Source organism: Trypanosoma brucei, chromosome 10 (genome assembly GCF_000002445.2).
Source record: "Trypanosoma brucei brucei TREU927 chromosome 10, whole genome shotgun sequence".
Classification (NCBI taxonomy): Eukaryota; Euglenozoa; class Kinetoplastea; order Trypanosomatida; family Trypanosomatidae; genus Trypanosoma; species Trypanosoma brucei.
In genome coordinates this window covers 3,866,985-3,878,639 of record NC_007283.1, presented here as the reverse complement: position 1 = coordinate 3,878,639, position 11,655 = coordinate 3,866,985, and the positions used below count along the sequence as shown (strand labels likewise).

General features: G+C 51.5%; 4 protein-coding genes across 4 annotated transcripts, besides 2 other annotated features; all 4 read right to left on the bottom strand.

The window, feature by feature from the left end:
* Window positions 1-18: 18 nt before the first annotated feature.
* Window positions 19-1,116, bottom strand: Tb10.61.0250 (mitogen-activated protein kinase, putative; the record flags this gene model as incomplete). The annotated part of the gene is made up of 1 exon (XM_822979.1): window positions 19-1,116. The coding sequence occupies one exon, from the start codon at window positions 1,114-1,116 to the stop codon at window positions 19-21; it is 1,098 nt and encodes a 365-aa protein (XP_828072.1).
* A 270-nt stretch (window positions 1,117-1,386) lies between these two features.
* Tb10.61.0260 (hypothetical protein, conserved) lies at window positions 1,387-2,328 on the bottom strand (the record flags this gene model as incomplete). The annotated part of the gene is made up of 1 exon (XM_822978.1): window positions 1,387-2,328. The coding sequence occupies one exon, from the start codon at window positions 2,326-2,328 to the stop codon at window positions 1,387-1,389; it is 942 nt and encodes a 313-aa protein (XP_828071.1).
* A 1,352-nt stretch (window positions 2,329-3,680) lies between these two features.
* Window positions 3,681-4,256, bottom strand: Tb10.61.0270 (hypothetical protein; the record flags this gene model as incomplete). The annotated part of the gene is made up of 1 exon (XM_822977.1): window positions 3,681-4,256. One exon carries the CDS (start codon window positions 4,254-4,256, stop codon window positions 3,681-3,683), a length of 576 nt encoding a protein of 191 aa, XP_828070.1.
* Window positions 4,257-5,359: 1,103 nt separating this feature from the next.
* Window positions 5,360-5,381: a sequence feature (GC_rich).
* Window positions 5,382-6,533: 1,152 nt separating this feature from the next.
* Window positions 6,534-6,565: a microsatellite.
* Window positions 6,566-7,803: 1,238 nt separating this feature from the next.
* Window positions 7,804-11,514, bottom strand: Tb10.61.0280 (receptor-type adenylate cyclase GRESAG 4, putative; the record flags this gene model as incomplete). Its single annotated transcript, XM_822976.1, has 1 exon — window positions 7,804-11,514. One exon carries the CDS (start codon window positions 11,512-11,514, stop codon window positions 7,804-7,806), a length of 3,711 nt encoding a protein of 1,236 aa, XP_828069.1.
* Window positions 11,515-11,655: the final 141 nt, after the last annotated feature.

Below are 11,655 nucleotides of genomic sequence, written 5' to 3'. Positions count from 1 at the left end.
GATGAGGAAAATGCAACCCTAGTCACCCTTTGGACCGGGAGAATGTGCCAAAATAATACGCCACATTTCCTCACGAAGGCCCTCAAGTGTGAGTCCCTCATTGTGTCGCCAAACATACGGCTCTTTAGCACCTGTCTCCGCCGCAGGGTTCCTAAACTTAGCAAAATACGCATGTTCAATCACCTCCTTTGCCGTAAGCCGCTTGTCAGGATGGAATACTAGCAGCTTTGAAAGTAGATCAGCCGCCTCAGGAGTAGCAGCGGGAAAGAGTTCTGTAAACGGTCGAGCCTCCTGAAAAGGCTGTGCAAGAAGAAAGTTCTTTGCTTCCTCGCTAAGAAATTCCATATCCTCCGAAGCGGGGGTCCCTAGGAGATGGACAATCATTATCAATTGGTGAATGTAATCAGAGCCCGGCAAAAGCGTCTTACCAACCATCAATTCAGCAAAGATGAGCCCTAGGCTCCAGACATCCACTGCGTTTGTATATCGATGGGATCCCATGCCTAACACTTCAGGTGGTCGATACCACCTAGTTACAACATATTCGGTGAGCGCAGAGGTCTGCGTACATTGATCATCACGAGCAAGCCCGAAGTCACAGATAGCCAGAGTACAATCAGCGTTAACTAATAAATTACTTGGTTTTAAGTCACGGTGTATAACTTTTGCGGTGTGCAAGTAGAAAAGCCCACGAAACGCCTGAATCATTAGGTACTGATAATGTTCGTTTGTAAGACTTTGTCGACTTCGGATGATCCGGTGAAGATCCGTGTCGTAAAGGTCCATCACTATGTATATATCAGAAAAATCGTCTTTCCGTACTGGGCGAATAAACTGCCTTAGGCGTACGAGGTTGGTGTGATGTAGCGATGTAAGAATATCCATTTCCCTCAATATACGCTTGCCTTCCTTTAAGTCTGAGAATACGCGTTGTATTCTTTTGATAGCGACACGTTCGCCGCTATCTTCATCAACAGCCGAGCACACAGACCCGTACGACCCGGATCCAATAAATTTCACGAGTTTATGAGAACGGCCAACTTCAAATGTTTGCCCCCGGACAACGTATAAACGTCGATCTTCCGTAGGACAAGCCAGTTCTTGTGGTATGTCCATATTTCCTTAAACTCACTAAATATGGTACCCTTCGGAAATATTTCGCACACTCATAAGACACTGTACATGTGAGAACAGAAGTAAGAAATATGGAAGATTTAAACTACTTCAATTGCTCCTTACCACAAAAAGTTGGCTACTGAAATACACACACAGTAAAACTAAATGCAACAGAGCTGAATGAATTGCGTCGCGATGCTGAACGTGTTAAAAATCCTCCATAAAACTTGGCCGCATTTCTCCTGCTTTTCAACCAGAGCAATTCACATGCTAAGCTATCGGACACGTCAGAATTAAGCTGCTCGAAGATTTCAAAAATTTCGCCGATACTTCACCCACGCGTATGGATTTCGGTAGGTTAACAACAGTTTCGTCAATTTCTATAGTGCCCGGCGTTACCTCCAGGTTTACCGACTTCATTGATGTTACGCCCGGCGGTGGATGTAGTCGTACAACAACCGCCGTTTCATCGCAACTCAAAGAAATAACCTTCCATTCGTGGAGTGGCTTTGTAGGGACAGTAGGAGTATTTTTGAGCACTTCATCACATTTGGAGATTAGACCGGCCTTTCCCGGTTCTTGTGGCGTGCAACTACTTTGCCGAAGATCAACAATTTGACATTTCTTTCTAAGGTTCTCAGGGAGATGAAGAAGTGGATCGGATTGAGATTCGTTACACTCACCACTTCCCTTGTCTCCATATAGCCTGGCCTTGCTAAGGAAACCTTTCTGAATTCCACTACTTGCAGGCATTTCTGTAACAAGGGGTGGTCGGCTATTCTCCGCATCCTTTCTATTGGTGTTTACCTTAAGTTTGTCCCCTAGCAAATCCGATTCTGAGTCTGTCTTTGTTGACTCGTTCTTCAACTGTGTATCCATTGATCTCATCAACTCTGAAATCATTTGCTTGACGTCCCGTTTTGTGCAACTATAGTATTTCGTCCCTTTAATAAGCTTACAGTCCCGTGCATTTAGCCTTACTCCACACTCCTGCAAGATCCATTCAATAGCGAGGGTTGTTAGCCTGGTTATATAATGTTCAAAAAGTCGGTGTCCCTTCACACAGCGCTCAGTCAGTGACGGATGGACAACGACGTCGATAACAAAATCACACCTACCCTCTTCGCATTTCAATGGAGGCCTAACAGATATTGGAACAATAAGATTATCTACTCCATATTCATCTAAATAGCTTGTGGGTGCGACGTCCATGCTTTTTGTCAGTGCCTTACCGACTGATTCATGCCCACAGACGTTAACTACAACGTTCGTCTTCCCATCCACCGCAACCGAATCGAAGCAAAACCCCGGTTGACACTCTGGTTGAAGCATTTAAAAAACTAAGTTATAAATCAGGAGTGTTCTTGCAGGTATGATAAAAGTGCTGCCTACCAATGTAAATGCAGTATGCAGAGAGATTTCAAGCAGACGAAGAGGATAAAGTGTGCAGATACCGGTATGTTAGCAGCCAGTTTCTTGAGGTTTGCAATACCACGGGAGCCGAATTTTCCCGCTGTTAAATGCCGCTCATAAGTGTTACGTGCGCCCGTTACATAGAGAGAAACGTGCGATAAGACACTGGTACCCCCGAAGCAAGGATTAAGAAAAACGAAATGACAAAAATACAATATACACATTTGTTTTGCAATAACTTGTTGCATTCAAAACAGAATAAACAAAGAAATGAGAAATATAACCCACATTGGGGTACTGAAGATAGAAGGATCGCGGTACAAACCTTCAAAACCGCTTGCAGTAGATACAACCCGCCGGTAACCGCGAATATACATCACTTCAGCATTGATGGATATAAGTAGTCGCGCCATAGGCAAGTTGACGAATGCTACGCAAATACTTGCACTAGCAACGACATACGGACGTAGAGTGCATCCGCAGCGCAACCCATTGGTTCAGCTCTGCGGCACAGGACTCCAGCGTCACTTGCAACGTTGCGGGTTAGAGATGCACCAGTACCACCGAGGCGTTAGGGGGTTAGCTTTCAGGTGGCGTATTGACGTCTGAACCCGCGTGCGCGTTGCGACGAGGCGGTATTCAAACCGATCAACAACGAATTGGATGGGGGAACAGTAAAACAAACCTGCTGTGACCGGATGGATGGGTATTGCCACCTTCTTGACAGCACACCAGCATTGGTTACCGGGTACATGGGATATTAACCGCTCGCAACGAATTAGCCTTGAAAACGTCGCAGCGCATCGAAAACAACACCGTCAACGACCGGGACACTCCCTCCGACGAATCCATGATCGTTTCCTAGCGTGTCACTCGGTGGTGACTTCGCTACGTATCACTACATTTTTTCTCCATACGGAGTAACGGTGCACCTCTCGCATCGCTGACATGCTCAAAGGATTGCAAACACACTACATTCGCGTGATATACTCTACGGGCGGTCCCTACCATTTAGACCGGCCGCGATAGTGCGAAAAAAAGGGAGCAACCGTCCACCGCTCACCTAAGTGACTCCGCGCACGCCACCAAACAAAGGCATGCCCAGGCTTGGATCACGGGCGCCACCGCCGCCGCCACAGAGAAAAGGACCGCTATTCCGTCAGGCTGACGCCGCCCGGACCAGCGGTCACCGTGTTCAGTGACGTTCTCCAGGTGGCAGGGGCATCCAAAGGGGGCGACCACAACCCATAAAATCCCCCTCCATGCAGTGACCACAAGCGCAAGGTCGGCTCCATGTGAACCCGGGGATGGCCCCTTGCCGACCCGTGCCCGCCGAACAACCCGAGGCCGATGGTGGTACAGAAACGGCACGTCACCCCCTTGGAAGGCTCGTCTTGAGTGCAGAGATGCGCAGCGCAGCCGGAAAGCAAGCGGCTGGGATGTGCGTTGGCTCCGCTCGCTTCTTTCTTGACGGTGCCATCTCCACATGTTGCGCCACGAAATGAGGACACATCGGGGTCTTCAGGGGCATGCGTCGATCGCCGCTGCCGGAATGGTCCCGCGGGGACGGCGGAAATGTGGGGCAGGGGCCGTACCCGATACCGCTGGCTGCGGACTCTGAAGTTCCAGTGTGCAACGCGAAGCTGAGATTGGAAACTAAAAAAACGAGGAATACGGTGCGGGACTGGGGTCAGGGCCCGCTGTCGGAGAGGGCGCCGGCTGCACATCAAGCGTGGTCGCCTCCTTTTTTTTGGTGTGGGAAGCAATGCCGATAGGGCTTTAAGGGGTGGTGGGTAAACGAGGTTGTGAAAACGTTGCGTAAACCGTTGGGGCGATGGACAAAGTCACCGCCCCTGCTCTAGCCCACATCGTCCGGCGTGCGCCATTGCGGTGCCGAGGCCTAATTTTCTCTGGAAATGCCCGTTGCGGCGAAGCTAGGGTTCGCCAGGTCGCTATAAAGAGAACCATAACAGATGTGCGGTGTCAGGTCGCATTTGCCCTCACCAGGGTTGTGGAAACGGTGATTGGGTGATAAAAGCTGTGCTTCCGAAAGGTTAGGCCATCAAACAATTTGTTGTTCGAAGAGACCCTGCAAATGGCGACGTGGACGGCCAAAGGGCCCTTGGGCACGCCCGGGGGTGCTGTTGCCGCCATCGCCCCTCCCCGAATTATTAAAATTAGCCAGCCCCGCGCGGGACTCGGACGAAGTAGGGTGCGGCTTTCAGCCAATCACTTGCTGCCGCTGGTTGCTTTTTCCCCCTTTCCCTTCCTTCTGCTGTTTGTTTTTAACGGTGAAGGCACTTTTGGCCGACACCAGAAGGCATCTGTGAGCATGCCTTCGGCGGCGTCGGCATCCCACCCACCCCAAGCCCAACCCAAATGAGCAGGATCGCGGCAGTCGCAAATCTAGTGCAGTGCTTGATAGCCGCCTACGTGCTCTGCCGATGCGGATGAAATTGTTGGAGGAGGTGCAAAATGAACCGCGCGTGGAAAAGGGGGACCAAACAGGGCCAGAGCTCAGCAACACCTCGTTGGTCGGCCCAACTGGGAAGCCCGAGTAAAAGTGGCTCTGGCGGCCATAACCGGTTCTCCGGTAGTGGGGGAGAGGGGCGGTGCGTGACCACAAGGCTCGCGGCCACCGGACGTGAAAACATTCTTGTGCATCCCACGAGGGATAGCCGCCGCTCCGCACGGGAAAGCTCGACGAATCGGCATCGAAAGTTGGAGTCGCTAGGAAAGTGAAATATCTTACGCGCGCTGCGCATTTATGTGTTTCAAGGTTGTTTAACCAGGTTAAAAAATTTTAATTTTAGAAAATTTCTGTGCGCCTCCGCGCCCCCCCCCCCGCCGCCTAAGGTGGTCACCACCCAGCCAGCAAAAACAAAACAAAAACATTGGGGTTGCACGAGGGCAAATGGCCTCAAGGCAAAAACCCTGCGCTCACGGAGGTCTATGGGGTATTAGAGGTGATTCAGCTACTCGTAGCAAGGGACGGCTGTCAGAATAAAAAGGCGAAGTGGTAATTATGGAACTGGACGGAAATACTGAGGGGGACTTTGTATTCGGCTATGCTCCGCTCACTTGGGGAGTCAAATGTACGTCAGGGATCCTAGAGCTTGAACATCCCGGAGAAAATACAGCATCACCCCCAGGGGCCGCCAGTTGTAATCGAGGTAATGGGGGAACTAAGGTAGACGCTAGTTGGCGAGCATAGGCCTTGGCAACATAGTTTGTGTTTTGGGAGCGTTCAGCCCGCACAACTGGGCCAATTCCGTAGTAAGCGCATGAACCTACACGCTGGTGCCCTGCGGACAGTACTGCAAAGGGATCCCACCGCGCAACAACGTGGAATCACGGCCACTAGCGCGTAAGAAGCGCACAGCTTCGTAGGAATCTTAGAAACGAGCAAACGCAAGGACCCTATACACCTAAAAAAAATAGAAAATGAAAAAATACCCCCCCCCCACTACACACACACAGACCGCCTGGGGAGTGAATTCTAATCTTCAAGACCGCCGCGGGTAAGGCGTGAGGTGGCCGCAGAAGTTTTGTTCCTGTTGGCGCTTGCCCTTTGGAGTGTTGGTTCTTCACAACACAGCAAGACACACACTTGTCCATCATTCGTTGCCAGCTTACCGACGCCTCGGGGAACATATTACAATCACTCAAATCGTGGAGGATGAAACGTATTTAGGTGCACTCCAGGCGGAAACTGCGGTCCCGAGAGGGCCGACGGAGGCAAGGGACTCCCGTGTATCAACTCCTCCGTTGGGTCGCGGGAAACTTGCACCCCCTCGCTCGCGATAAACGACCCCGGCGCATTCACGGAAGTCTCTTTTTTTTTTTCCCCTGCTGCCGCTGCCGCTCCACTTGGTGATGTGAAGTAAGGCCTCTACATCACCACAAACTCCGTTCTCCAAGCAAGCGGCTTGGGAAGGTCCGGTCCCCCCATTGTCCTTGGCTGAACAGAGTGCAAAAATGGGGTCTGACAACTTCAGCGGCCAACACACACACACACACACACACACACACACACGAACGATTGAACTCACAAACACTGCGCTATGCTTGTCAGAAGCCCATCGCAAGGGGTGACGGTTTAGCCTTCGCTCTTGTGGAGGACCCGCGAAGGCTCAGCGCCGCCTCTCGGATATCAAGAGTGGGAGTCGTTCTCTTGTTGCTTTGGTTTCTTACAACGCTCTTGGTGGCCGCGTTGCGATTGGTGAAACCCCGAGTTGCGTTGTGATACGTATTCAACCGAAAGCCCCGTTCCACACAAACAAGTGGTCCGTGGATGCCGCGTGATTGGTGGCGAGCATGGCGGATTCAACAAGTGTGGGAAGCTTCTTAACATCAGCAGATGATGTGTCAACTCAGGCACGCTACTTCACCAACGTACCGAAGCCATGCTGCCTACATATGCTGAAAGCTCCGCGAGTTCAGCATAATGTCAGGGTACCGACTTACAACGTCGGCGATACCGGCCCCCTCAAAGTAATTTAAACAATTCTACACTTGCTGCAAGGTGGTTGTTGATAAAGACACACATAAAACGCTAAGCAATAAAAATAGTGGGAGCGCAACGACATTGAAAAATCCAGGTTCAGAGAAGGGGCTTTACATCAAGCTAACCACACATCAAATACACAACCATGGCACGGCCGCACCGGAGTGGCAAGGGGACAGCCCGCAGTTGAATCAAAAGCACGGAATCCACTGCACAATCGCGTGCAGTTACAAACTAAGGACCGTGGGCGCCGTATAACACCAGCTTAGCAGCAGAACAGCAAACAAATAAAAATAAAATAAGGAACACAATAAACGTCATATGGCCTCGCATGCAACAGGAGGAAGAAATGCACGTAGGTAGCGTAACATAAAGTAATCCAAACAAGACACCCGATTGCGGCTTAACTGAACACATTTGTCAGAACAGCATAAAAGAATCGATAATATGGTGAAGGCGACATAAATTGAGAATGCTTCACCATGAATGGTCCAATGTATGAGCGAAGTAAAAACAAAAACAAATACTTAAGAGACAAAGAGGGTGACTGATAGAAACACTATATGCTTAACCGCGGAAAGCACCGTGAAGGGGACAAACAAAATGGAGGGGTGGTATATAGACGCGGCTTATTGCATTCGCACGCTATTTAAAAGAAAAAGATGCTCAAAAAAAAAAAAAAAAAGAGGACAGCAAAACGGAGTTCAGAAAAGAACTGCCACACGGGAAGTGAAAGCCACACATGTACCCACAGAAGAGCATACCAGCTAAGTTTGATGCGCGGTGAAATCCTCCACATGATTAGATATAATAATCACCGATGCACTGCTTACTGTTTCCGTCGAGCAACCGCCGTCATCCACAACATGGAAGTCCACCACACGGCCCACTTTTGTTGCTATACGCCGCATAACCTCCTGACAGTCGTTATCATCCCACACGGACTTGGTTTTCTGTGGCAACGTCACACGCCAACGCTCGCAGATAGGCAACAGCAGGTCTCGCCGCTTGGAAGGAGTGAATGCGCCAAGCAGCGTCTCAAAGCAGCTGGTGATGATCTGCGATGATTCATCCAGGGCAGTAGTAGCTGAACTGGTGTCACTGGCGTGGCAAACAGCTAATTCACTTTCAGCGACCAGATCGACTTCCCCGTCGAGGCGCAGTGCAGCGAAGGACCGACCGACCACAGCATCAACTTGGTACATTTCGACCGGATCGGGAACGCCACGCAGTGGGACGGCGCCCAGCGCAGTGACGTCAAGTTGCTCACGCTCTGCTGTGCTTAGCGAAAGGTATGTTGCACGTGTCAGCAATATCTGTCCACCATTCGCAGCGCTCTCTGTGCGGGCAGCCATGTTCGACGTATGACCATAGTAGTCGTAACCCTTTGTCACCTCATCGTGGCGAATGTCACACAATCCGGTGTGCACACCAACTCGCACTCGGAGGCCATTCCACAACTTTCGGTACACGTCGGGGTCCAGGCGTGCGGTTGGCGGCACGTATCCCTCACTTTCTGACGCACGGTCCTGCTCAAGACTGCGATAATACTCGTCAAACACGGACGCGCCCCAGTCGTGGCGAAGGAACGCCCTCTGCAGATCCCGCACAAGTTGCACCGCCATAAACGCACTTCGGCTCGCGATCATGAACGAGTCCCCAACGGTCTTCACCTCGTAACACTCGTACTGGGAGATCAGCGCGCGGATCAACTTGTGGTGTGCGGCGACAGCATCAGCCATGACATCGGGGTGGGCAGCCCACTGTGCCGTGCTGCTTTCAATATCTGTGAAAACAATTGTCACAGGCTCTGTGGGCTCCTTTGGCGCGCTGTTGTTATCACGGGTGTTGTGTCGCGAGACATGCAGCAGCACCGTAGTCAGAGCCACAAGAAGCAGTGCGACGAGAATGGAACTGGCGATTACGCCAGCAAGTTGTCCCCGTGAAAGTTTACCGGCGTCCGGGTCCAAGTACCTCATTGACGGTGTCATGGGATTTGTAAGTGGAGGAATGGAGGCGTTGAGGGCACGGGCCATAGACCACACGGATATCTGCGTTGCGCCATAGTTAACGGCACAACCTGTCAAACGCGGCACTCCTTTCAGAAAACAACCGTCATCGGCGAAGGGGCCGTAGCGCATCTCACCGACGTTGACTACAGATTGAGCAAAAATGGAGTCAACAAGCGCAGTTGCGTTCATAGCCTTCATCGGGGAAATAATAACCCGCATGAAATACGCTGTGGCAAATCCTAGAAGCGAGAGCGGCGTTCGCCGTGATGCATTTCTTTCCGCTGTGTAGAATTTCTGTACAACCTCTGACGCTGTGATCTCGTCCGCCCAATGTGGTAGGTTAGTGGCGAAGAGGACGCGATCAGCACTCGAGACGCCTTCGAACGCGTTAAAAAATTCTTCATGAAGCAGTACTACATCGAAAAATGGAACGAACACACGAGCACTATCATGACTATTGAGATGGGCCGCAATCACTACGGGATCAGCTGCCGTGAGGCCGATGACGTAAACATCCCCACTGTCAGGCAGGTGGCCCTCTACCGTGGCGTTGCCGTCCAGCACTACCACTGACTGCGGTTCCACACTGAACGTCGCAAGGGTTTTCTTCAGAACATCCTCGATTGCGGCCGCATCGATACTGCGGATAACGATATGCAGACGTTTTTTGTCGTTCCTCGAAAGATACGACGTGCACACATAAAATTGCTGTTCCAGGGTTGGCGAGAGATGAATAACATTCCTTTCCATTTTGTTCAGTCGCGGCGCGAGCGGCACCGGGTCAATGAACGCGACACCGGGTGTTTTTAGCATTGCTTCATCCACAACACCCAGCACAGCCGTGGTGATCTTCGTGGACCACTCCCGCTGCAACTCCTCGGCGGCTCCGCTGAAAGGCGAGACGATGGTGTCGAAAAACAGCCTGCTGTCTTGGTTGTGCTCCCTCACTTCGAGTAGAGAGGCGCCCTCTTCCATTTCTACAGCAGCATGCAATGCGGTTGGTCTATCCGGTATCAGAACAGACACACCATTGAACGGAGCCTGCATTTCGACCTCGCTAGGGTAGCAGTGAGAAGAGTCAAACATCATAATTCCATCGGGTGCATCCAGCAGCCGGTAGCCTCTACTGATCACCCTTACGTGCACCGTGTTCCCCCCCTGGTTGCACCAGCACATTGCTCCCTGACCGGCTGCCCAACCAGCGCACTCACCACCATAGTCTCCAATCACAAGGTCATCAATTACGTATCGCCGCTGGTCATACAACGATTGCATAAATGTTTTTCTGTCAGTCAGACGCTCGGGCACGCTCAACGCCTGAGCTAACACCTCACCAGTGATCCATCCATAAACCAACAACTGCCCATCTATGTCATCGTGATCGAAATTGCTCGAGGCATTGAAGACCGTTACACCCGGGTTCGATTTTAGATACGACCTCACGTCTCTCTGAAACCGTCGGATAGCGTGATACTGTGTGTCCCTTGCAAGTGGGTTGGTTCCCGTTACCACAACTTGCCCATCCACAAATGGGCTATCGGCAAAGGCCAGCGCCTCGCGCCACATGTTCTCAATGGCAAACTGGAGCATCGACGGAACAAGCACGTACGCACTTCTCGTGCGACTGTCAGCAACCAGGTTTCGTATGAACCTTGCCGTATCCCCCACGGGGGGAGCGAACACAATCACAGCCTGTGGACGACTTTCCACAAACGTATTCCAAGCGGAATCGAAGTGTCTGGTGCTCGCAACCCCGGTCAGTGAGCTACTTAAAGTGAAAACACCGCAAAATCCATAACCCATGCGACGCAATATGCGCTGGGCGACGTCATATTCCTCCACCCCGAAGAAGACATTGTGAAGGTACATGAAACCCAATCGAATTGTACGTAGCCGGCCCAACGCGTATCGGATGAGCGCCAGTAGCTCTGCGGATGGAGAAGCACGCGTGAAGTATAGATTAGGGTTCCACCCACGACCCCCACTTGATCCAGTTAGGGGCGCGAAGGCGACCACATCCTGTTCTGCCAGTAGTGTAATGAGCGACGAGACGGTGCCGAAATCGCCCAGGGGTCCAACTACAACGAAGAGTTTGCCCCTGTTGCGTTCCACAGCCTGTTGGAAGCCACTAACAGGTGACGCGCTGGGCGTAAATGGATGCATGACTTTGATGTGCACACTGGGTGCCGTCTTCCACCGGCGCGAGGTCATGGAAGCGTTGAAGCCAGCGTTAACCGCTTCAACGAACCTTTTCTCTATCTTCTGATGGTGCAATAGAGAGAAAACCTCGATCTCTATATCGGCTTTCACACACATTACCGACAGCAACAGAAGCAGTAAGACTGGCAACGGCGCCGCTCCAACAAGGGCGCGGCCGCAGTAGGATCTCCTCCGTGCTGGACCGACTACGATGGATGTGTCTGCGGCACTGCCGCCAAAACCAGCAGCACGGGTGCCAACGCACATGGTCTTCTGTTTAACCGAGTAAACTATGTTCGTGTGGAGACAAAAGGGGGAAGGGATTTGGTAGGGGAGAGGAACGCGAACTGAGGAGAGTATCAGTACTTACGGCATGTGCAGTAAAGTCCGCACTCACCGCACCGCACG